The sequence below is a fragment of the Dioscorea cayenensis genome, chromosome 14 (genome assembly GCF_009730915.1).
Source record: "Dioscorea cayenensis subsp. rotundata cultivar TDr96_F1 chromosome 14, TDr96_F1_v2_PseudoChromosome.rev07_lg8_w22 25.fasta, whole genome shotgun sequence".
Taxonomy (NCBI): domain Eukaryota; kingdom Viridiplantae; phylum Streptophyta; class Magnoliopsida; order Dioscoreales; family Dioscoreaceae; genus Dioscorea; species Dioscorea cayenensis.
In genome coordinates this window covers 14,779,190-14,805,883 of record NC_052484.1, presented here as the reverse complement: position 1 = coordinate 14,805,883, position 26,694 = coordinate 14,779,190, and the positions used below count along the sequence as shown (strand labels likewise).

Sequence of the window (26,694 nt, the reverse complement as noted above, 5' to 3'; positions counted from 1 at the left end):
GGTGAGGCCTACCTCAAAGTGTGACCTCGGGCCGGAGTAGCGGTTGGTGATCACCAAAGGAATTATATAGGAGTAAATGATGGGTAATCTGGTCCAAGAACATCTATTCCATGCTTTTGACATAAAAGAGTTTATTTTTTCAAACAAAAGACCCCATTCATCTTCTCTTAATCTTTGAATTAATATTTTTGTTGAAGAGACAAGATGAATGGCATTTATAATATCTTCAGACTTCTGTAGTAAAGATTGACTAAAATCATGAGTAACTTCATGATTTCAAGCATAAGATGCAAAATGAACACAAAGTCAAAAGACATCATTGCATCATAAGCTGCATTTGCATCTCCCAATTGAGTGTAGGTTGCTCCATCAGATATTATGTTCTTTAACATTGTACAAGTAGCTTCAAACATAATTCTCAAACTTCAAAAAGAGCTCAAATGTGAACCCCATCTACTATCCTCGGCTCATTTTAAACTGCCTATTTGGTTCAAACCTTTACCAATTTTTAGTTCATCAATAGAAAAAGTCTTTCAATTTCAGCCGCTTGACTAGCTTGTTACTTATCATGTCATTTGCAAGAAGATTCCACTATATTAACAACATCGGTTAACTTAGAAAAGAAATTGATGGATTGGAATAACCTCTCAAGATGCTGCTACTAAAGCTAATTGAAGATGATGAGCAAAACAATGTATATAATATGCATAAGGACACACATTAGAGATAAGAGCTTGCAACCTAGACCACTCTCCACGCATGTTACTAGCTCCATCATATCCCTAGCCATGAATATCTCATACATTGAGATTGTGTTGAAGAAGAACACTAAATATTTCTTTCTTCAAAGCTAGTGAGGTGGTGTCGGAAACATGAACCAAATAAAAAAATGCTCCTTCACAAATCCACCTTTATTAATAAATCTCAAGACAATGGCTATTTGCTCACTTTTGGATTTATTTCTTATTTCATCAATAATGATACAAAATTTTGAATCACCAATTTCCTCACGAATGGTGCATCTTATTTTGCTTGCAAAAATATGCAATATCTCTTTTTGAACATTGTGTGAGTTGTAAGATGCATTTTCAGGAGCATTTTGTAATACAATAGATGCCACAAGTTCATTATAAGATGGCAACAACCTTATCAATTCAAGAAAATTGCCTCAATTTGTTGAATCTGAATCTTCATTGTGTCCTCTTCAGCTGCATGCTTGGAATGTGAGCCATTTAACATCATCTATTGAAGTCTTTAATATCAATCTCTTGTTGGAAACTTGTTGGGAAGTTTTCTACTTCATAACGTGGGGAATATGTTGTGCTTGGTTTATTAGATCACGAGATTGCATGACAGCTTTCTTATGCAAAGAGTTTGAATCATTTCCAATATAAGATAAAAAAGCACAATTTTCACCATCATTAACTTTTTTCCATGATCGAAATCCATCAACTATAAATGCTGCTAATCCAACACGCCCAATTGACTTATTAAATAATTAACAAGGAAGACAAAAGGCAACATCTTTTCTTGGAGATTATTTCAACCATTAGGGGAATAATTTAAATCATTAAGCTTGGAAACAATGACGAGTTTTCTCATGAGAAGGATATTATGACATTATATGTTGAAAAGGACTGGCTTTGATGTATGTACTCTAAATTTCATCTTATTGGTGCACCAGATAACTCCAAATTGGTGGGCGCTTTCCGGGATCACATTCCTAAGAATCTAGGTCATCTTCTTTTTCAGCCAATCAAGGAGCTTTAGTTGATAGTTTTTCCTTATGCACAATAATTTCACTTGAAGACTTAATTAAATTTAATGGAGTAGATTTACTACTTGGAGAGCTTCTTTTCTTAAAAAAAGAATCAATTGTTTGATTCTTCATCTGAACAATCTAAATTAATTAACATAGAAATTGATTAGATAAATATTATAATTAAAGAATACAAGGAAATATGTCAAAAATATATATAAGTAACAAAGAGAACTATCTAATTCACTATGAATGTTTTCTAGATATAATCAAACTCATGCTAATTAGAAAATATAACTTATAATTCATAACCTAAACTCCCAATCTTATAATTCATAACCAACAAGAAGGCAAAATATAAGAACACATCACCCTAAAATGTTCAACAAAACAACTAGCTCTCAGACATCAGTCACATCACTAACATTAATGTGAGAGAAGAATAGAGCAAGCAATGAAAATTAATCAAATATATTGAAACATTGGTGATACATCAAACAAAAGAACAATTAGCAAAATCATCAGTTCAGAGAGCTTACCTTGTTATGCTGGGCACACTCAATGAGGGTATAGGGGGAGAGAAACCAATTGCTATGCTTGAATGGGAGTGAAATATAAAAATGATGTATTCAATAGCCTTGTGACAAGTTAAGGGTTGGATGAATTCATCACCATCATGGGTAAATCAACTACAAATCCCAAATCAACAAGGCCCCCATTAAAACCAAATAAAAACTACATATTTTGTACAAAATTAACATAAGAAAATACATTGATAAAATGAACAATGGGACAAAATAATTGAAACACCTTCTTCCCCAAATTCAATGAAGCAAATTCACTGAAGCTCACATCTCCAAATCCTCCCAAAACAACCCATTGACACCATAAAAACTCCTCCATGATAAGCAAACAAATCGATCCAAACACAATCTCAGGATCAATTCACTCACAAATGCTATGTATTTTCTCTAAATCTAACAAAAAGAACAAAAACAACATCATGATCCCAAAACTCAATGAAAAAACTAGAGCACGATGATATCTTTGGAGAGCACTATGCTGTGGACTGTGGAAGGTCGGCCGATGATGGCGAGGTGGTGACGAGTCCTGAAGTGAGGTGGTAACAATGGAGATTAACCAGGGACCATTAATGGGGGAGAGTCAGAGGGAGAGAGAAGGTAGGTCACGAACTCACGGCCCTCTTGAACTTAGGGTTATTTGGAGAAGTTGTTTTAATTTTTATGTTTTTTCACATAAATCCCTATGAAATTTATATTTATATATAAATAATTTTTATTTCTCAAAACCATATAAAAAATTTTACACTCCCCCCCCCCTCGGGGCCGCCCCCGCGTGTGTGTGCGTTCTACTTTTCCTTTACTTGTTGACAATAATAAAAGGGAAAATATTCCAAAAAAAGTTAAGCCTAGGAGAAGTCAAAAAACTAGAAAAGAAAAAGGTTTTAATCCTGATTTCATTTCTTCACAAGCTTTAGTCATTTTAGTTAAAGGAACAAGAAATGAAATACCAAACAAGATTCCTATTTTATTAAATATGTAAGAGTATCCAACTCTTAATACTTATAATAAAACTTTAGCTTCAAGAGACTCAGCCTTTTGGAAAGAATCCGTTGATTATGAAATGGATTCTCTAATATCTAATGAAACATGGGTTTTAATTGATCCATCTCATGGTTATAAACCAATTGGATGCAAATGGATATTCAGTTAAAGATGGTAATGTCTTTAAATCTAGGTTGGTGGCAAAAGGCTTTAAGCAAAAATAAGGAGCTGATTATTTTGACAAATATGCTCTTGTTGCTAGAAACAATTCTCTTAAAGTGTTGTTTGCTTTAGCATCTGTTTATAATTTACATGTTAATCAAATGGATGTTAAGACAACATTCTTAAATGGTGACATTAATGAAGAGGTTTATATGGAACAACATGTGGGTTTTATTCTACTAGGAAATGAACACAAACTGTGCAAGTTAACAAAGTCCTTATATATATGAATTAAAACAAACACCAAAGCAATGAAATGAAAAGGTTGATTATGTGATTTTAGAATATGGTTTTAAATATAATAGTGCTAATAAATGCATTTATTCTAATTTCACTGATAGCTTTGGTGTGATTCTATTTATCTTTGTTAACAATATGCTCATTATTGGTACCAACATGGAAGATGTAAATGACACTAAGTCTTATCTATCCTCAAACTTTCAAATGAAAGATCTAGGTAAGGTAGACAAGATCTTAGGGATTAGAGTTAGGAGACATAGTGAGGGTTTTGCACTCTGTCAATCTCATTACATTGAGATTGTTAAACAAGTTTAATCATTTGAACATTAAAGCGGCAAATATTCCTTATAGTGTTTCTATCAATTTGACTAAGAATCGTGGTAGAGTTGTAGCTCAAGTTGAGACTATAGTTTTACACTGTGACATCGGTGAAAGAGTAATAGTTTCTAACAATCTGACTCGGGTCACTAAGGGTAAACAAATGAATTCTGAACGTCTAACTCAGGTCACCGGTTTAAATAAATGATCTTTGATATTTTTTTTGGCAAAAATGAATTGGAAGACATATTTTGGCTTATCTGCCAAAATTATATTTGCTAAATTATTTTGTTTTTAAATCATACTTTGATAAGTATTGTACTATGTTATATTATTTGTACTCAAATTCTGAATTTCGAGAATTTCCATGATTCCAATATTTTTAGTGGTTACTTATGGAATTTTTTAGCTCATAAATGTGTTTTCATCATTTTTCAGATTAGGTGTAGGGTCGTTTAGTAGATAGCTTAGTGTGGGTTTTTGAGTGACGTGCCATTTAGTTTAGCAAGTTAATAATATTCTACCCTTCTTGTAGATCTAAAAACTTGCATTAAACAATTGTTGTTTTATTAACCTGGTTACTTTGAATTTCTTGTATTCTGACATTATAGTATTTTTTTCTTTGAAATTTGTACTTCTATTAGATGTTATATTATATTTTGAGACAGATTTTGAGTACTTACTTGGTCTCGGCCTTGTGGCTATCCAGCCGTTTGGTGGTGCACCAGGCTCGGTAGACTAGGTTTTGGATGTAAGAAATTTAAGTGGTATTAGAGACTTGGTTAAATTTGATCTTAGCACCCTAGATAGAACTATCTGATTTGAAAATCTAGGTAATCACACTTTATTTTAGCTTGACACTTGCTAGATCATCTTTAAATTTGTAGCGTTGTTGTGTAGTCTTAACTATCTGATTAGGTTTGTCTCGCAAAATGCCACCCCATAGAGCTCCTTAATAGGAGTGTCGTTGAATTGTTTAGGCAGGCATATACTACTAGGGAAGTCCCCATTGAAGAGGCCGGAGAAGTTACCGCTGAAGGAGCAATGAATAGGCTGAAAACCAAGTAGTTATGTTGGAATTGATGCGAGAAGTGGTAGGGCTGGTGTGTAAGCAGAGGTAGCACCAAGCATCGGCACCACCCCCACCACCTCCTCCCCCTCCTCCGTTTGAAGTTCCCGATGAGAAGACTGTTATGAAATTCAAGAGATCTGGTCCATCACCATTTAAGTGCACTACCAATCTAGATGAGGTGGAAGTTTGGGTAGAAGAAATAGAGAAGGTGTTCCTAGTGATGAAGTGTATTGAAGAAAAGAAGCTCAAGCATGGTCAAGGGTTCGGCGAACCACTAGTACAAAGGAAAGCTTCGCATTCATTAGGGGCAGGAGTTTGAGTTTTGGGAGTAATTGAGAGAAGCCCCTATTATGCAAGTACTTTACCAAGGATAAGATCATCCTATCTGAGAAAAAGTTCATTAATTTGACTCAGGGGAGTATGACCATTGATTTGTATGAGATGGAGTTTGACAGGTTCTTCAGGTATGCTTCAAAATTGGTGGACAATGACCAGAGCAGGGCCCGAGGTTTCAAGGAAGGCATACATGCACACATTCGTAGGGGGTTAGTCGCTCTACACCTAACCGCCTATGCAAAGGTTGTGGGCATGATAAGTCCTTGGATACTCTGTGGAGTAAGGCAAAATCTTTGATAATTAGGGAACCTATCAAACTAGGGGTGGAGGAAAACCTAGGTTGTATATAAGACAGAGTGTGTCTCAGACTACTAATGGATAGCCAGCTCCGCAACCTCAGAGATTAGTATCAGATTGGATAGCCAGCTCCGCAACCTAGGTTGTTCATATCATTATTGTATCAGATTGAGATACCTGGTTCATGGCACACTTCTAGAGTAGTTTGCACAAAACCTTGGGAACCAAACTAACTTTTAGTATAACCTTTCACCCATAAATTGGTGGGTAGTCTAAGAAGATAATTCAGATTATGGAAGATATGCTTCAGGCTTGGATGTTTGATTTTGGGGGTACTTGGGATCGACACTTGCCTTTGATAGAGTTTTCTTATAATAACAACTATCAAACAAGTATTCATATGGCTTCTTATGAGGTAGTGTACATCAGGAGATGTAGATCACCTATTTCTTGGGATGATGTAAGAGAGACAAACTTGTTAGGGTCAGAAATTATGCAGTTGATAATAGAGAAAGTTTTTCTAATCAAAGATCATTTGCAAGCAGCTCAGAGCAAACAAAAGAGAGACGTAGATAATAGAAAAAAAAACTTGGAGTTTTCAGGTGGATGATCATGTGTTCTTGAGAGTAGCTCCTACTAAGGGACTTATCCATTTTGGTGTTAGAGGCAAGCTTAGTCCTCGGTATATTAGTCCTTTTGATATCTTGGAGTACATTAGTGATGTGGCATATCAGCTTGCATTACTACCAGCTCTTTCTCGAGTGCACAATGTGTTCCATGTTTTGATGCTGAAGAAGTTTATTTCGAATCTTGACCATGTGATACAACTCTCCAACTTTGAGCTTAATAGTGACATGACATATGAGGAACTACCAATTAAAGTGGTGGATTTCAAGGAGCAAGTACTGAGAAAGCCGATCATTCCATACATCAAGGTTTAATGGAGTAATCACTCAGAACGTGAAGTTACTTGGGAGTTAGAGTTTGAGATAAGGGAAAGATACTCTTATCTTTTTTATTGATCAAGTGAGTTTAGTGGACTAAACTTTTTTGGGGGTGGGGTTGAGTTTGTGGACCCCACCCCTTCTTGAATCTTGGTTTGACCAAGTCTTTCTTATCCTTTCAGAAGCCGTGAACCCATGTTCCATGCAACCTTCAGCGACTATGTAAACCTTTTGATTTTCTTTATAAAGAAAAAAAGAGAATTTCCTAGCATTCCTCTCCATCATTGCTATAGTGGTGTGGGTGGTAGGGACTAGAAGTTTTCCATGAGCGCAGCCATCAAAAGAGGTTTCAATGGCTTCTGAATGTGAGGTTAGTCTATCACCCTAGTTTTAGTGGCTTGGGCTTGTTTTGTTAGGAGTTTGAGGGTTTTGTTTGGAGATGCTTGTTAGAGATTCTTTGCATGTAGTATTAAAATTAACTATGATATGTTGAAGTTTTATTTTGTTTAATCAAATGGTAGCATGTTAACTTAATGTTTTCGTTTTAAGTATGGCTTCATTTCAATTGCAAGACTTTGGTTGATGAGTTTAGTACTGTTTGAATATGCATGATGATTTTTATTCTTACTTGTCTACCTTTTTCACTTATGGGTAGAAGACCCATTCTTGATGTTTTCTAGCAGAACTTATAAGCATCTTTACATTATACTTAGGTTATGCATGGTATGCAGCTTGTAAGCAGTCTTACTATAGTTATGTGAGTCCCACTCTTGAAGCCATTTCCTATCATGGAGTTGTTGTTAAGCCATATATGTATACCTTTGGTTTTCATTTTCTTTAGTGTTTGATTTTATTTTATTTTATTATTATAATTTTTTTGACTTGGTTGTAATGCACACCAAGTGTTTGTATGTATAAGTGAAAGTACTTTGATGTAGCATCTTGTATGTCGGGAGTTATCTCTTTAACTGCTAATGTTTTGATGTTAACTATTTTAATAGTGATATCATAATAAATTGTTCCAACTGTTATTATGTTATTAAGGTGCTAGTTGGCCTTTAACAAGAATAGAGAGTTTAAAATTTTATGTTTAGATTTTTGCTTTGGCTAAGCATATTGTAGACTCTAAAATAACATAGTTTATGGATGGTGATATTAGGAAGATTATTGAACCATTAGAATTGATTTATATTTCTTTTAGGACCATTCTGTGAGGACTAATTTTGGTTGTCGAGTGTGGGTTAGAGTTTGAAGACTTTGAGGTAAGTAAACCACACATAAATCTGTATATATGTATATATAAAATCTCCGATTACCAGCAATTATTTTCATAATTATTTAATTATTTTTTTGGTTTTGTTTAAAACTATTCATACAATATTTAAATGCTATTTGCATTTGAATTCAATGCCGTTTATTATTTTCTGAAATTATTAAATTTTATTTGTTTATTTATTTATTTGATTACTTATATTTTAGTTATTTATTTGATTATTATTTATTGGCTTGTTAGCAACTATTCATTTAGTTATTTATTTATTTGCTTTTGTTTTTACATGTTAAGTTATTGAAACATTTGCAAAGAAATCATTGAATTGTTAAGCGTGTTACTTATTTTGGAATAACTGGATTATTTTACTATAAAATGTAATCATGCGAATGTTAGTATTTCTTTTTACTCACGGATTACCCTGAAAAGCTCTACTCTGTAATTTCGGTAGTTTTTTTTTATTTTTAAATATTAAACTTGTTTTGATATAAATATGTTAGTTTTAAATTAACTATGCACTAACCCTGTCATTGGGGGTTAAACACTGACTGTGTCAATATGAAACTCTAATAAGAGACCATAGTTTCACACCGTGTCGTCGGTGAAAGAGTAATGATTTCTAACAATCTAACTCAGAACACTGAGGGTAAATATATGAATTTTGAACCTCTAACTCGAGTTACCAAGTTTAAATAAATGATCTTTAATATTTTGTTTCAGAATAGTGAATTGGGAGAAATATATTTTGGATTATTTGATAAAATTATATTTGCTGAATAATTTTGTTTTGAATTGTATTTTGACAAGTTTTGTACTATGTTATATTATTTGTACTTAAATTCCGAATTTTGAGAATTGTCATTTTTAGTGGTTACTTACTGGGTTATTGAGCTCATAAATGTGTTTTCATCATTTTTTAGATCAGGTGTAGAGCCATTTGGAGAATAGCTTAGCGGAGATTGTTGAGCAATGTGCCATTTAGTTTACCAAGTTAATAATGTTCTACCCTTCTAGTAGGCCTAAAAACTTGCATTGAATAATTATTATTTTGTTAACTTGGTTACTTTGAATTTCTTGTATCCCGACATTGTAGTATTTTTGCTTTGAAATTTGTACTTCTGTTAGATTTTATCTTCTATTTTGAGATATGTTTTGAGGCCTTGCATGCTCACTTGGTCTCAACCTTTTGGCTCTACAAACGTTTGTCAGTGTACTAAGTTTCGTAGACTAGGTTATGGGCATGATAGTATGCTAGTACTATAGGAAATTTAATGTGTGTTATGCATTGTACTAGACCTGATATAGCATTTGCAGCTTGTAAACTATCAAGATTTAATAAAAATCTAGATGTGTTCCATTGGAATGCAATAACTAGAGTTCTAGGATACCTCAAAAGGACCAAAGAATTGAGTTTGTTTTATGATAATTTTCTTGCTATATTGGAAGGATATTCTGATGCCAGTTGGATAAGAAGCATTAGTGACAAAATGTCCACTAGTGGATAGATTTTTATATTAAGAGGCGGTGTTATCTCCTAGGCATCAAAGAAGCAAACTTATGTGTATAACAGACTCTAACATGGAGTCTAAATTTGTTGCCTTAGTAGCAGCAGACAAGGAAGGTGAATGGTAGAGAAACTAGTTACTACATATAGAGTAGTGCCCACAATCGATACCAACTATTTTCTTACACTGTAACAGCCAAGCTACTAAGTCAAGAGTGCTTAGTAAGATATATAATGGGAAGTCAAGGCATATAATTCTAAGGCATGAGTTTGTGAGACAATTGATAATTGATGGTATTATAACTATTACCTATGTGAGATCTTGGAAAAATCTAGTAGATTCATTTACTAAAGCTCTACCAAGAGATTTGGTGAGCAGTACTGCTGCTGAGATGGGTCTACAACCTTTCAACTAGACTTATCCTTAATGGAAACCCAACTTCTATTTTTGCATTACCACTAACTTAGAAGTTTAATGGGTAATAACAAGTTTGTGATAAGTGTTTTGAAACTAGGTCTTGCTAGAGGATGCTTGTAGCACAAGAAAACAATCTTAATGAAGCAAATTGAATGTTTGGAAACTTCATTTATGTGAACATGAGAAGTGGTGCTGCTTCTAGCAAAGTTAAGCACACTTAGTAAATGTTCATGAAGTCATGATGCAACATATGGCCTTAATAGAGCTAATTTAAAAGAGAACTTCTATTTGAAGTCATTTGTAGCAATACGTGTGGGCAATTCCGATTTTGGTGAATAAAATCATAGTTTAAGCTTAAACCACTTGTCATTTTGCTAATTTATTGAATTGTTTACACTAAATGAAGGTTTAAAACAAAAGTTGCTTTTATGAATGCGTCTAGCTATGTTTATGACTATACCAACTACACAAACTAAGTGGGGTATTGTTAATGTCGGTTTGTATGTGTGTGTTGAAATGAGTTTGTCCCACATCGGATAAAAGATGTTCAAATTATTGAAAATATCAAATAATTTAAATGGGCACTTGGAAAGTGCAAGTGGGCTCTTCAAATATATATATATATATATATATATAAGGTCTTTGATGTGCACTTGGGGCATCTTAAGCATAATATTAAATAATTAGCGTTAGAAGCCAGAATTTATTGTTTTCATTTTAACTGATTTGCATTTTTTTTTTATCCAAAGGGTGTGAATTTAAAGTTTTTTTGTATTTTATCCAGAAAAAAAATACTAATTTAATTCCAACTGATTTTTTTTTTGTGTCTATTTGAACTCATTAAATATAGAAGTTCTTCTCGCAGAAGATTAAAAAATTTGTAAATTCTGGTTTTGGGACTTTTGTTGTATCCTGAGAAATTATTACTGAACTTGTTTGCTGTATAGTGGGGGTGATAAATTTTTTAAAAGAAAGTGTTCAACATGACTAAAAAATCCACCATAATCCACAACTTTCCATCAATCATTTCTAACATACTTTGTATTTTCGCCGATCTCCATTAGCAACAAGTTCCCTTCTTTGTTGGCTCCTCATATAAGCAATGCATGACTTACAAGTTATAAAAGAATGCTACTCCAATTTTTAAGGATTTTATTTTAAAAGATGTTCAAATTATTGAAAATATCAAATAATTTAAATGGGCACTTGGAAAGTGCAAGTGGGCTCATATATATATATATATATATATAAGGTCTTTGATGTGCACTTGGGGCATCTTAAGCATAATAGAAAATAATTAGCGTTAGAAGCCAGAATTTATTGTTTTCATTTTAACTGATTTGCATTTTTTTTTTTTTATCCAAAGGGTGTGAATTTAAAGTTTTTTTGTATTTTATCCAGAAAAAAATACTAATTTAATTCCAACTGATTTTTTTTTTTTGTGTCTATTTGAACTCATTAAATATAGAAGTTCTTCTCGCAGAAGATTAAAACATTTGTAAATTCTGGTTTTGGGACTTTTGTTGTATCCTGAAAAATTATTACTCAACTTGTTTGCTGTATAGTGGGGGTGATAAATTTTTTAAAAGAAAGTGTTCAACATGACTAAAAAATCCACCATAATCCACAACTTTCCATCAATCATTTCTAACATACTTTGTATTTTCGCCGATCTCCATTAGCAACAAGTTCCCTTCTTTGTTGGCTCCTCATATAAGCAATGCATGACTTACAAGTTATAAAAGAATGCTACTCCAATTTTTAAGGATTTTATTTTAAAAATATAAAACATACCTAGATAGTTAAATAGTTTTTTATTAATATTTTATTTATTTATAATGATTTACTTAGGTAAGATTACCAAAGCATTATAAATATACTTTGTATAATCCTTTTGCATTTGTTTTATTATTTGACTCTTTTGATAAATTTTAATTATATGTTTGATCCTATCAAGGCTCTCCCCAAAATTAGTGTTTTCTTTAAGTAGAAATTATAGCTTTTATGAGGAAGTTTGAAGACTTTTAGTGTTTTGACAAATTTAACAACTTTTCTAAATATAAACTCAAGTCTCCAACTACATTATGAAGGCCCCCATTATCCACCAATCAAAGAGCCAAAGCTCAACCAACAAAGAATTTTGTTCACATTTTCCACTCAGTACCACCATCATTATTGACCCAACTCTTCCACTTAAATAAATAAAGTAAAGAGTTGGTATTCTTCAAAAATCATACAATTTCTTTTCTAATGTTCCATGGATTACATCCCAACATGTCCACTTATCCTCCACTTCCTTTTGTTTTTACTAGAAAAAATCCACAATTCCTTTTTTATCTACACGCGTCACTCATTCAGTGGATAGTGTACACCTTTTTCCTGTTTGGAATCTCTTACTCTATCCTGCCTTGTTTTGAGGCGTAACAAAGATGTACTACTTTCCAAGCTTGGATCTTTCTCACTCTCTCTCTCTCTCCGGCAAAGCCCTCATGGAGAGGCTTATCTCCTCCTCCGCGCTGCCCGCTCGGACCGCGCTTCTTAAGCCTCGCCCCATCGCCGCCGTGAAGCGCGGCCTCTCTTTGGTCTCGCTCCGCTCGGGTTTATCCCCCTTCCGCGCCGTTTCATCTGGAGAAGATGGCGGTCTTCGCTCTCCAGCATTTCCTTGGTTCTTTTCTATTCCTTTGTTGGAGACTAAGGCTCGGGAAGGCAAGGCGACAGCTGAATCAGCGGAAAGGAGAGATCTTGCTCGGTTTGTTACCAGAAAGGTGAGATTTTTGAATTTCCTTTTGAGTTGTTTCTTTCTTGATTTACTTGGGTTTGTGGATCCCTTTTGAGATGTGTTAAGTTTGGTTGGTGTTGAAAGAGGGAGTATTGTTCGAGGTGTCTTTTGGGGGTGGTGTTTGATTGGGTTTGTGGATGATGGACTATGGATTTGTACAAGTTTGATTATTTATTGGTTTTGGAAGCATTGGTTATCTTAATCTGATTTCATTTTGTTAACTAGGAATTTAGGTACTTAAATTACGCAAAAGAGGATCTCTACATGTCTGGATGCAAAGTTTCTTTTGACATGTGTTTCATGAGGTGATGTTTGGAGTTGTTGATGAATCAGGGATTTGTACAAGTTTGAATATTTATTGGTTTTTGAAGCATTGATTGCCTTTTAGTGTCTATGTTCAGTTGTCCAAACCTTAATTTGATTTCGTCTGCTTTTGCAGGGACAATTGTAGTTTGTGTTTAGGTAATCAAATGAAAGCAAATTATTGTTTTAATTATGTTGATCTAGATCACACAAAGAAGGATCCCTGCATATATGGATTCAAAGTTTCCTTTGAAATGTGTTTCATGAGGTGATTAATTGGAGTTGTTGATGGATCAGAGATTTGCACAAGTTAGATTATTTATTGGTTTTAGAAGCACAGTTGCCTTTCAATGATATGTTCAGTTGTCCAAACCTTCATTTTATTTCATCTGCTTATGAAGAAGAATTCTTGTTTGTGGTTAGGTTCTTTAATTAAAGCGCATTATTGTTCTAGCTATTTTGATCTTAATCACGCAAAAGAGGGTTGCTGTGTAATGTGTTTCATGAGGTGATGGATCAAGGATTTGTAGAAGTTTGATTATCTATTGGTTTTAGAAGCGCAGGCCCTGCTGAAACCCTGATTTTATTTGAAGTAACCGAGTTATATTTTAACTTAATTTGGCCTATCATTTTGCGAATGTGTTCTAATTTCTATATCTTATATTTGTTACCTGAATGATGATTGCAGTTTTTGTATCGTTTTGATATGGTTTTTCAACATGGGTTTAGGATGCTTCTGCTGCTGTCACCATCTTATTATCAGCATTGGTTGTGGCTGTAATTCTACCAATTTTAGCGCCTGCAGCGTATGCAGCAATTCCATTTGCTGCCAAGACAGGTGGTACCCTTTTTAAGTCTGAGTTGCTAAGCAGCGCATGGACTGGTTTTTTTGCTGGTTGCCTACACACTCTGTCAGGCCCTGACCATCTTGCTGCCTTGGCCCCACTATCTATTGGCCGCACAAGGGTAGAAAGTGCTGTTGTAGGAGCTCTATGGGGCTGTGGCCATGATGCTGGTCAAATGATATTCGGATTGCTGTTTCTGCTTCTCAAGGATCGTTTACATATTGAGATTATCCGAACCTGGGGAACTAGAGTTGTTGGTCTTACACTCCTGGTTATTGGGGGTATGGGAATTAGGGAGGCTTCAGAGGTACCCGCTCCTTGTGTTGCTCTAGAAAATGGAGAATGTGATGTTAGCCTCATGGAATCTATAGAGACTCTTCCAAGTGGGAAGAAAAAAATTGGCTTTGCAACTTTTGCAACTGGTATTGTACATGGCTTACAACCTGATGCACTTATGATGGTTCTCCCTGCTCTTGCACTTCCATCTCGTTTGGCTGGTGCAGCTTTCCTAGGTATGTTTCTTGTTGGCACTGTGCTTGCAATGGGGAGTTATACAGTTTTTATAGGTTCGTGTAGTCAGGCATTGAAACAAAGGGTTCCTAGGATTACAGAGAAATTGACATGGGCTGCTTCCCTTTTAGCAATAACTATGGGAGTTGCGATTTTAGTTAGCCAGTTTTTGGGTTTTAGCCTTTATTGAACCAACATTTTTTTTCTCTCATGTTTTCTTGGTGCTAGAGCTTTCTTTGAAAAGTTAGGAATTTATGTACAATTGAAACTGTTTTATTGTCCTTTACTTCTTGATTGACTTTGCTTTGTTGTTCTAAAAATTGCTATTTATAATTTCATTTTATAGTTAGAAGGTACCTGTCTTTACCATTATAATTTGGTATTGGTGTCAGCTTCAGTTTTTGTTTGTTAAATGAATTGTGAGAGAGCATCTATCATTTGCTTTAAAGGCTTTTATCTCTGTTGGTAGTTTTACCATTTTATATTCTTATGACTTGTACTTCCCTATTTCATATTTATGAATACTTGAATTAGTGATATAGCTAATTAGTTGCTTTTCCTAGTAATGGCCGCTTAACGCATGCATGCTATTATGGTGAAGTGTGTTGGGGGTTACTAGCTGACAGTGTGTCTGATGATTGTTGTTTAATCATGTTTTAGGATACATGTTTGGAAACTTTTGGGTACTAAGTTAAAATGCTGGATCATTACTAAGATTGAATTGAATAGAAGTGATTTGTGGTTTTGGAACATGGCTGTTTGCTGAACTGAAGTGATTTATGACTTTTTCCTTATCTTGTGATTGCTAAATTAAAATGCTTGAATTGTTTTGTCTTTTCCCCTTTTGCTGGTGAGTTGGCATGCTATAGGTTGTAATTGACACTTAAGAAGGGAAGTAGGTATATTGCATTCTTTTAAGAAGGGAAGTAGGTATATTGCATTCTTTTTTCTTTTCTTCAGAACTGCACTGATGTAAGGAAAATAGATTTGATTTTTGGGGTCGTGAGCATATGAAACTCCTTACCAATTTTTCCTTTATTGTTTAAATTTTTTAATAATATGTCTATTATATATGGAAAACCTTCCATTTTATTTTATTTTATTTTTTTAAGCATGTTCATTAATTTGCTATTGTTTCTTTTCTCCCTTTTTATACTGAGGGGCCCCTCACAGACCTTGCATCATATATGATTATCAGATGAACAGTCTGATTTGAGCTCCTTGAATCCCAAATGTAGAGAGGGTTTTTCTTTTGTCAAGTCTAGAGAGGGTTAAATATATCTCATCTCACACATATAGAGATGGTTTCTCATTTTGAGCTCTGGACATTTGCTTGTTAACTAGCTACCTGATTGGTGTTATAAAGCTGATCATCTTCTTTGTGTAAATCAACAGAAATTTAAAATAATGTTCAAGCTTGTACAAGATAAAGATTGGATAGATTTTCTTGTTGGGCTCTAAACTTGTGGTTTGAATATTGAACTAATTTCATTTTATATCTCACTAATAGGCTACTGAACTCCATGCTATAATGGAGTGTATGTATTTAGTATGCAACAAGAACCATGCATTGGTCTTTAATATTATAGGTGAGTCTCCAAACTGAAATAAGAATGGGATATTTCATAGGCCTTTTTCAAGGACTACTATTTCTATTTAAGATGGCCCTATCATGAATAAAACAAGTAATAATGAATTCTTTGGCATGAAATTCATTTGGGCTTCATTGTTTTTGGCAATGTCTTAAAGAAGAATAGGCCTAAGGCAGTTCTTTCTCCATCCTCTACATTTGTCAAATGATTGTAGCCCTTGATCTTCAAAGAAGCAGAAAATAAAAACTAGGAAACAAGTATCATATTTATATTCTTTGTTCTTATAATTTATTCTTTTTTGTAGCATTTTACAACTTTATTCTTTACTCAACCTGCTATTTTTGTCTCAATATTTATGACCTTATGAGTGGTCTTTATATTAGAATGCAAATGAAACAGATAAGTATTGAGGAAAGCGCCAATTTGAGTTTGATTGTTTAGGTGAGAAGTGATCCATACTTTTGAAAAACTTCTGTTATCAGAATGTTATAGGCCCTCTCTGTAGGATGGTAGCTGTCCCAAAAGACATACTTGGAAGCATCTTCACATGTTGGTGTTGTCAAGCTATTGCAAGCTAAAGTAACTTCAAAATATCCTGTTCCGCAACAACCCTTTGTGGACTCCTCAAATCCTGAGTATGGAACAAGATGAATTAGAATAATAATGCACTATGTTGCGAAAACTGATGTTTGATTGGCATTAAGTGCTGCTTATGATTAAGTTTTCTAGTATCAGATTACCATAGGCAAATGGACGTGTAATTAAATCAAGCAAGGGTGTGTATATATCGATGTAGACTATTTGTGCTCCCTTTAATGTTTTGTTAAGCCTTTCCGATTCTGTAGATAGCTTTGCATTGAACATTAATGCAGCTTGGTTGTAGAGAGGTACACAATGTCTTTCAATCCCTCCTTCGATGGTTCTTTGTGATGGAACACAACCTACTGGAGGAACCCCCACAACAGCTATCTTCCTTGCACCTAAGTGGTAAAGCTCCTATAGGAACAAAGAGTTCATGGTTATGACCAATACTGCTATAATATATGTATAAGCATGTTGGATGATGATGTCCTGACTTATGTCTGGAACTAAAGAATAAGATTTATGCAGAACTGTCTCAGTGTCTCTTGAATACCCAAATTGTCCATCCCTAGAAAAACACTATTCCTGATTTAATTTGGGTCAAATGCTGAGATAGATAGTCAGATACACACATACACCAGCTTTCTCTTCTGATGGTCAATGTTGTCAAGACAAAGACAAGTATTTCTTGCAATAATTGATGAGTTCACAGTTTGGTGATATTTTTCCATGATTTTTCTTTTTAACCGTCATTTCTCTGCGCATTTTTTTCCTATGCCTTGCTTGAGAGCAATTTGTACAGCTAGCGTGTGCCTGATTTACTAAAAATTCAATGGTCAAATGTTAAGTTTCTGTCATTGTTTATATTAGTAGTTATTGATCAAGAGGACTGATATCGTACTGATGTGGTTTTCAAACAATTTTCTCTGAGCTTAACTAAAGATAGGTACTGAATGGCTTCTCCTAGCATAAGTTTCAAGCTTCTATTTGAGTGATCTTTAGTTATTGTTGGTAGGCAATTGGATGAAATCTTGAAGCTGGTGATAATGTGCTTCCATTATGACTAGCAAACATGATAGAATGCGTGATTAAACTGATGTACTAATTATGTATTTGCTGTGACCGATGGCATTTGTTGGTGATAATGACTATGAATAGTTAGTCTGTTGTGTTTATCAAGGAAGAGGCTACCTGATAAAAGCTCACAGCACAGTCCACAGTAAAGTTGATGTAGGATGGAAGATCAAATTCCGCTCTCCTGAATGGTGTCGTAAAATATGTGTTTGCTAAGTCGTCAGTTCCTGTAACTACTAGAAACAAGCCCTGGGAGATTGTATTATTTGCTTTGACTTCTCCTGCAACTTTCTTCAACTTCTCCTTGTAATCTTTGAACAAATTTAGCTGATCGCTCATAGTTAACGCTGACTGATAGAACAATGATAACTGCATGATTATATGTTTATAGTTTAAGAAAATCTATAGAGATATATCGAGAATATGAATGTACCACAAGTTGAGATGTGAGAGGATCGTATCCGGCACCACCTGATGCAAAGCTTACACCAGTGAGGAGGTCTTGAGCGGTCAGTTCAGTCCCAAGGTAAGCTGGAACAAGCTCCTTTATTCCCAGTTGAGAAGCTTGGATAATAATATGAAATTTATTAGTTAGAATCTTTTATTTAAGCAATACTGGATCCCATGTCCAATTCTTGTCCCTTATATTATTTAGTAGTATGTGCAGATAATGCCTCATGAATCACTTTAGAAATTCTGATATGTAGGAATATCGGTGCTCTCTTTTAATGAACATGCATGTCAGTGATCTTAGTGAAACCTCATCCTTGTTCTTGACAATCTAATTATAAACTTTGTAGAGGATCTTATATGTTCGTCTAGAAAGTGCTCTTGATGTGCACAAAGTCCTGTTAAACAGTGAGTAGAGAAAGGAAAGTTTTTTTATTAATTTGAACGAAAAGGCTGACTTCTAGATAGAACACATAGGGAGTGATAGGATGAATTATCAAAAGGCATATACATGAATTATCTTGGTGGTCATGTATTTGATATGAAACTATTGGAAGGTTGCCGGATGTTAGCCATATAATGGATTTGTCTGAATATTTAATCTCAACAAGAATGATCATGAAGGAGCTTCAACTAGAGATGATGAAATTATCATGAGACTCTTTACACTTCATTTGCCATTGATTCTTTCAATTGAATGTTGGGATTTTGTTTCTGTTTTAGTTTTGGACAACTCCTGGACACTGATGTTGGGTATGAATTTCAGTTTGCAAGGAGGCAATGATTTGATCTGTGATGGACATGGTTTCAAGAAGAATTATTAGATTGACATTGTGATTAGTCTGTGCCAAAGTAATTCTGAAGCATAAACAGGATTATGCATTGTGTAATGAAGGAATAAATGTTATTTCTGCACATCAAATTATCACAGTTTCTTCCAAATTAGGCAAAATGAACTGATGCAGAGCTTTAGAAACTTAGTTTGAGCATCAAATGCAAAACCATAGAGCATGTATATATACTGCAGTAAAAATTACCGATGAAATCCGAGGGGATTTTGCCATTGCAAAACCTTCCAGTGGGTTTATGCTGGGCGAAGTCCTTGCCGTAGGGCGGGAAGTTGCATTTAATTAGAGTTTCGATCGCGTTGTTGTTGCCCGGGTCTACAATTGAATCTCCGAACACAATTACTGCCGGCACCTTCGATGTTGTCTTGTTAGGAGTTAGACACTGAACTCGAAGGATTCCGAGTGAAATTAGCAGTAAATAGAACAAATTGGATGAAGATTTCATCAAACATTTGGATTCCATTTTGCTTTGAGTGGTAGTGAACTAATTATTGATGCATTGAGTAGTGTTTTATATGTGTTTTGTTCAAGAAAATGAGAAAAGTGAAACCCTCAAGTTACTGTTTTTGTTTTCTTGAAAATGAAGCAAATGGGAAACTTATTAAATGAGTTTTTATGTCTGTCTTTAGAATTTCAATCTGTTGTTGCTGATTTGCTTCTTTTGTGTCAAAATAGTCCTTTATATATATATATATATATATATTCACAAGTGAGTGCATACTTTTGTATACACCCTCAGAATAAAAAAAAATTATTACATATCTGTGATGAAAAAGTGAGTTTTTTTAATCATTTTATATTCATTTGTTTATTGTGTTATTTTTTTTTATGATGAGATTAATTTTTCTTGGTTTTGTAGTACAAAGGGTTTGTATGTCATTATATGATTGTTAAGGGGCATGTTAATGTTCAATTATGCATTTTCTACAAGGGTGTGTATATATAGATTCCCTGATTGGAAACTTTTACAAAAATGAGAGTATATCAAATTAATATTATATATATATATATATATATTAGAATATTTCTTTATTTTTATTGGCCTCTGATTATCACTTTAAATAAATCCATTTCATTAAAAAATGTAATTACTAAAATAAACCCTGTACAAATATACCTATACACTTACAAAATATTTTAAATTTTATATACTCTCCAACTGTAAACTAACTAGAAGTTTTCATCAAAAAGATCAAAATTTTTTTAAAAAAAATTTTCTCTTCATCCTTCAGGAAAAATAAAAAATAAAAATAAAAATTAATGATATTTTTAAAAAAAAATTAAATTGATGTGTAGACATGATACTAAGCAAAATAAAAATAATTTGATGTGTTCAATATATTTTTAAGAAATGCATTTGGTTAGGTTGTCCAAAACATTCATTTTTCTTATAATCAAAGAAAACATAAAGTAATTAAGCTTGTCCGTAATCAAACTTGAAACCATTCTCGTGTTTCTTTTCCTAAAAAAACCATTATTTGAGTGAAATCAGGTATAGTTAAGTGTTATATAAGTTAAAAAAAATTTTCTTCCTAACAATATAATAAATTTACCTGTCAGAATATTTTAAGTCCTATCTGGAGGAGACCTTAACCTAATTTTTTACTAGTTTGCTTGCTGCTTTTAATTAATTTAATATTCATTAATTTTATTTAATATAATATTTATGTAGTTTTTATGAATATATATGAATATATATATATATATGCATCCTTAATTTATTATTCTTATTAACTTGGCATATATAGAAAAAAAAAATACAAAAACATGCAATTTTTTTTTTGTAAAAATTATTCTATAACATAAGTAAATTTTGAATTTTTTTAAGAAATAATGAAAGTAACACTCAGTAGAAATACTTTTGAAAAATATAAATTAAGTTAATGACGATTTAGTCTATTAGCATCAGGTTCCCTATAAAGAGTGTGTTCCCATAGCATCAGATTCCCTATAAAAGGTGTGTTCCGCTGAGGAGGTGAATTTGAATCTCAGTTTGCGCAGATGGAGAGCACAAGTGTTGTAAAGCTCAACTCTTCACGTGTGTTTGTTTTCCACACGTGATTTGTCCACATTTATATATATATTTAAATAAACCCCTAATAAGAGTAATTGCTCTATAATTTTAATATAACATGTCCTAAACCATGATAGTATGGTATGATTAAAATTAGAAATTATAAGTTGAATAAATTAAAATACAACCTAAAAATGAACAAACATGGTGTAATATACTTAAAAAAAAATACTTAGGAAATTATGAGAGGAAGTACATCATCAATAACTACGTCAACTAGGATTTGATAGGCCCTTTCTGTTGGATGATAGCTATCCCAGAATACATGATCAGAAACATTTGCACAGACAAAGGAAGTCACACTATTGCATAAGATAGAAACCTCCAACAGTCCTGTGCCACAACAACCATTTGTTGCAACCTCAAAATCTGAAAAAATAAAATAAATAATCCTCATAAGTGTGTGTATATATATATATATATATATAATATTTAGTGTTGAAGCATTTGTTTTAATTTGCATGATTAATTATTTTTTATTTGTATTTTTAAAATGTTCATGTTGTTCAGGTATATAAGTTTATAATTTAGTCACAAGACTGAACTTTAAATGAGTTAATTTTATACCCCTTCAAAACCTAAAACAATATGTTTTGTAACCAGTATTTCTAATTTTATACTTTTTTAATTCATTACTTTCTAATATTAGTCATGATTTTTTAGATTCCACCAATAGACTAAATGAATTTGTTATTTCATCCAAACGTGAAAAAATCATAGTCACACTTAAAAATTGAGTTTTCTACGTTTGAATTGTCGACATAAATAAATATGATCTATAAATACGATCAAAATCTAAATTTTTTTTTTTGTATTGCATTAGATAACCCAACACAACATTGAACTAAAAAAAAAAAAACTAATGTTTTTAGTGTATAAATGCACCAACAAAATGGCTTATAGCAGTATGACAAAATTTTAATTTTTTTTTAAGGATATATAGACTAAAGCTCTAATTAGCAACAAAGGGTGCAATGCTATTGATAAAATAACACAATTCTTAAGATTCTACCATATATATATATATATAGAATATAGATATATGATTGATTTTTATTAATGCACAATTAGCAAGAAACATAGAAAAAGAAAGAAGGAAATTGATGAAAATTTTTTTTAAAAAAAAAAAGAAAAAGAAAAAGAAAAGCTTACCATATTTATTTGGATTTTGGATGATGTCAAGTAAAGTGTCATATATGTTAATGTAGACCAAAAGTGTTCCTTGGTAAATTGAACCAAGCCTTTGAATCTCCTGATTGAGCTTTGAGTTAACTAACTCTGCTAGTTGGTTATGAAAAGGAGCACATTCTCTGAAGAGTCCTCCTGCCAATGTTCTCTGTGAAGGTACACATCCAATTGGAGGAATCCCCACAATACCTATTTTTCTTGCTCCAAGTTTGATTAATTCCTATCATTCAAAATAAAAACATTTATTTGGAGCAAACTTACACTGTTAAAACACACACAGACACACACACATATATACATAATTATTAGAACAATATAACAATTATTATTGATAGTTAATTGCCTAACTTTGGAAACTATATCAACTCCTTCAGTCTTTGTAATTTTGCTCAATATGTTTTTTTTTAAATTTTGGCAAATAGGCGATAAACATTCTCATAGGGAAGTTAGGAACGTGCACAGGTATAAAGCGCAACTGCAAGTTCAACAAGCATTTACGTCATTACCTTGCGTTGGTTTTGAGATTCGATCTCGAGGTTTCCCCAAAATTTTCCCAAAGTGAACACTCTACGCAAAGGATCCGGTGTTAATAAGCCAACAGTCATTGGAGCTCAATATGTTTTTGATATTTTGTCTTCATCTCAATATTTTTAAAATATTTGAAATAAAAAGAAATTAAATAAAAGTTAGATAGCTATTATATTCAATATTAGAATAATAGTTTATTATGGAGGTGTCTTAGTGCGAGGGGTAAGATTTGGATCATTTAAATAAATTGATTCTAGAACAAATGCGGGACTAGTTTAAAATCTGGGCTTAAAAAATCAATGAGTCAAAAACTAATACTCCCTCCAGTCCTTTTTATGTCTCTATTTTAACCAATTCACATGGATTAAAAAGTAAGTTAAAATTAATTGGAAATCTAAAACTTATAAAAAAATATATTAACTTTCTAAAATTACACTTACTTAAAATATGTAATTAAATATGTTTATTAGAAGTTGTAGAATTACATTATATGTAACAGGTAAATTTGAAAAAAACAATATTAAATGCTTCATAATTTTTTAAATCAATAAGTAAAAAAATACACTCAAACGAGACAAGTATCCGAAGGAGAATAAAAACAAACTAGTAAAAAATAACAGTTTGTTTTATATTTAATTAATAGGTTAGAAATATGGTTCATAATTATTGTACAGTTAGAAGAGTAGGTGTTTGAAAGGTATTATACATTATCAATTAAAATGGGCCGGCATTATAAAGCACAGAAACATAATAATTGTTTAATAAATGCCCCTAACTCCCAATGCACATGATAGTACTAATTAATGCTTATTCAATAAGGACAGATAGAAAAGAGGATCTAATAACACACTGAAATCAGTAAATGCGTGAGTCCTAGTTTCCTTTGCATGGCTTCAATAAATGTCATTCCAATTACTCTCTCCACTCAAAAATACAAGTGCTCACAAAAATTAAAGTAACTAAGTGCTCCTTTTGAAAATCATACCATTTTCTTTTTTATGATAAATATAATTTTCTTCATTTATATAACTTTAAAAATTAAAGAAATATAAAATAAAAAAAACAAATAAATATTATCTTAGTATTATAAAACCATAATTATTTTGAAATAAATTTTTTTTTTCTCAAAACGAAATGATGGAAGGAGTAATAAAAAAAAAATTAACAATGGTTTATTTGGTTTATTTAAATAAATTTAATTAAAATTTTATATTGATGTAAATTTTTTTGGCGAAACACTACAAGTACATATACAGCCAGGAGCGAGCCCACAGTAAAACTCATTCTTTCTCACCTGGGCGACATAGGAGCTGGGTTGCAAACTCGTACCCATAACTGATGTGAAAACTCTATAATAGTAAATACAAAAATTTTCAAAAAAAAAAAAAATGCATGCTTGTTCTAAATCTAATTAATTAATTAATTACCTGAAAGAAACGTGATGCATAGGTGACCACAAGATCAGCATAAGATGGAATGTCATATTGGAGCTTTCTAAAGAGAGTTGGAAAATAAGTATTGGCAATATCATCACTCCCCACACAAATTACATGCAAGCCTTTAGAAATGATGTTCTCTGCTCTTGCATCTCCTCCAATTGCTCTTAACTTTTCTTGGTACTCTTTATACAGCTCTAATTGATCATCCATAGATATCACATGCTGATAAACAATTTAAAAAAAAAAATTATAATTGGCATAATATTCAACATAAATATTCAACTTAAGTCCATTTTAAGGCCTCATACTTTATTTTAATGTTCATTTTTGTCTTTGTATTTTAAAAATATTTAAAAAAAATATTCATTTTAATTTTTATATCTACAATGTGTTTATTAATTTGGATGATTTGAAACACGCCATTATTTGATTCATTTTTCTCAATCGAAATCAAATTTAGAGGTAAAGTATGATACGATCCATCATACTTATTAGATTTGTTACTAAAATAAAATTTTAAATAGGTGAAAAATAATAAATTAATCACAAATTTCAGATATTATGTCTGACTGAGAATGATAACAAGAAGATAAAGTATATGAATTGTATTGAATATTTTGAAAGTATTAAAATAAAAATAAATATTGAGACAAAGTAAAAAAATATATAATTATATATATAGAAATATATTATTATTATTATTATAAAATTACCGCAGTTTCTGATGTAATAGGGTCATATCCTGCACCACCGGAAGCAAAGCTTACACCAGTGAGAAGATCTTGGGATTCAAGATTGGGATCAAGATAAGCAGGCAAAAGTTCCTTCACTCCTAGTTTTGAAGCTGCAAGATTCATCATCATTTTACCTCATTAATTCACAAGTTTAATTATTATATATATTTATAATTTAATCATATACCAATAATATTCTTCTAATAATATAATTGAGAACCTTCTTTTTCTTTTTCAAAACTATCTCCACCTCATATACATACGCAAAGATATGCCCAATGAAAATTAAGAAGCAATTTTCTTCAAAGCCATCTCTATCCAAAACACACACACACACAAACACACACACAAAATGATAATGGCAAATCATCTTTATTTCTTGGGAAAAGAAAATAAGCTTTTAGAGAGATATTAGTACAATGAACTCAATAAAAAGGATAAATGATTTATCCATTATATGTCTTCTAAAAAAATTGAAAAGCATAAACTCAATATAAATTAAAGATTACATATATAAAGAAAATAAGCTTTTAGAATATGTTCATAAAACTAACACCATAAAAAATTATCAATTCTAGTATTCTAATTCTTCTAAAGCTTGAAATGTATATAATTTGTATAATATTAAACTAATAACAATATAATGAAAATTAGGAAATGACTCAAAAAGCATATCATACCAATCAAATCGGAGGGAATTCTTCCATCGCAAAATCTTCCGGTGGGCATTTGGTCTACAAAATCAATACCGTATGGAGGGAAGTCGCATTTGACAAGAGTGTTGATAACATTGTTGTTTCCTGGATCAACAATGGAGTCTCCAAATACTATTATTGCCGGAACCAATGCCGAACTTTTTTCGGGTTTTTGTGTTAAGGTTAAGGCATCAAAATGAACAATTAACAAGAAGAATAAGAGTAGGTACACTTGAGGAACTCTTAGTTTTATGGGGAAGAACATCTTTTCTTATTTTCTTTTAGAGTATGAGAAGTATCCTTTTCATGATATATTTATACTAATAGGAAAAGTTCATATTTTGATAAATTTTATAAGTGATTTATTTGCAAGAATTAAAAAAAAACTATAAATAATTTTTGTGTTGCATAAAGTTTTGATGTGGATAAGCTCGAGAAGAATTTTGATTTTTTTTCTCTATTTTATTTAATATATCCTAAATAGAAAATTGATGGAGACTATAATTGAGAAATAATAAATGTGCCGACCCTTGTGTTTGCATTGATTTGATAAACTAACAAACAATAGAAAAGCTTTTATTCAAATTAAAGAAAAAGAAATTATATATTTTTGGAAGAAAATTTAATTAATTTGTTGGTGAATTAATTTGCATGGTTTGTACTAATTTTGACAGTAATGTTAAGGAAATAAGTTTGATTGAATAAAGCTATATTCTTGTGTATTATATAGAGTTCTATAAGGATAAACTCTCTTTTCTTTTCATTTGTATTTATTTTTCTTGATATATTCTAAACAGGTGGGATGAAAATAAAATATTAAGAGGATTATAATAGAGCAATAATTATTGGTCCCTCCCTAGTATTTCTAGGAATTGATAGACCAACAACCATTTAACCTCATTGGTAAATTATGTGCCAAAAGCCCTTTATAGGATTTATACTAATTTAAATAGTAAATTAGTAATAATAGAAAATAAAGCTTGCATGGGTATATAAATCCTGTAGTCATACTAGCTTGTGTATGTGATTATAGAATTTTTAATTTTTATGGGTTTTTGGTATACATGAAAAAATCTCTTAAAATTAATTATTAATTGCATGTGTAAAC

The 26,694-nt window shown here is 32.2% G+C and overlaps 3 protein-coding genes across 13 annotated transcripts; 1 reads left to right on the top strand and 2 right to left on the bottom strand.

Annotated features, from left to right (window-relative positions):
• Positions 1–12,397: 12,397 nt before the first annotated feature.
• Positions 12,398–18,884, top strand: LOC120275407. 11 transcript variants are annotated; one of them, XM_039281968.1, is made up of 3 exons: positions 12,398–12,710; positions 13,757–14,384; positions 18,847–18,884. In XM_039281968.1, exons 1-3 carry the CDS (start codon positions 12,435–12,437, stop codon positions 18,867–18,869), a joined length of 927 nt encoding a protein of 308 aa, XP_039137902.1. In that variant the 5' UTR covers positions 12,398–12,434; the 3' UTR covers positions 18,870–18,884. The 11 variants fall into 11 exon arrangements, with proteins under 11 accessions (XP_039137902.1, XP_039137898.1, XP_039137903.1 ...); XM_039281964.1 differs by lacking the exon at positions 18,847–18,884 and adding an exon at positions 17,559–17,638; XM_039281969.1 differs by lacking the exon at positions 18,847–18,884 and adding an exon at positions 17,572–17,606.
• Positions 16,412–19,567, bottom strand: LOC120275409 (GDSL esterase/lipase EXL3-like). The gene is made up of 5 exons (XM_039281975.1): positions 19,118–19,567; positions 18,064–18,194; positions 17,748–17,981; positions 16,715–16,970; positions 16,412–16,605 (listed from the first exon to the last, which is right to left on the bottom strand). The coding sequence occupies exons 1-5, from the start codon at positions 19,389–19,391 to the stop codon at positions 16,412–16,414; spliced, it is 1,089 nt and encodes a 362-aa protein (XP_039137909.1). The 5' UTR covers positions 19,392–19,567.
• A 1,496-nt stretch (positions 19,568–21,063) lies between these two features.
• On the bottom strand, positions 21,064–25,886 carry LOC120275406 (GDSL esterase/lipase EXL3-like). The gene is made up of 5 exons (XM_039281962.1): positions 25,572–25,886; positions 24,871–25,001; positions 24,146–24,379; positions 22,155–22,410; positions 21,064–21,371 (listed from the first exon to the last, which is right to left on the bottom strand). The coding sequence occupies exons 1-5, from the start codon at positions 25,849–25,851 to the stop codon at positions 21,175–21,177; spliced, it is 1,098 nt and encodes a 365-aa protein (XP_039137896.1). The 5' UTR covers positions 25,852–25,886; the 3' UTR covers positions 21,064–21,174.
• Between the last annotated feature and the right edge of the window lie 808 nt (positions 25,887–26,694).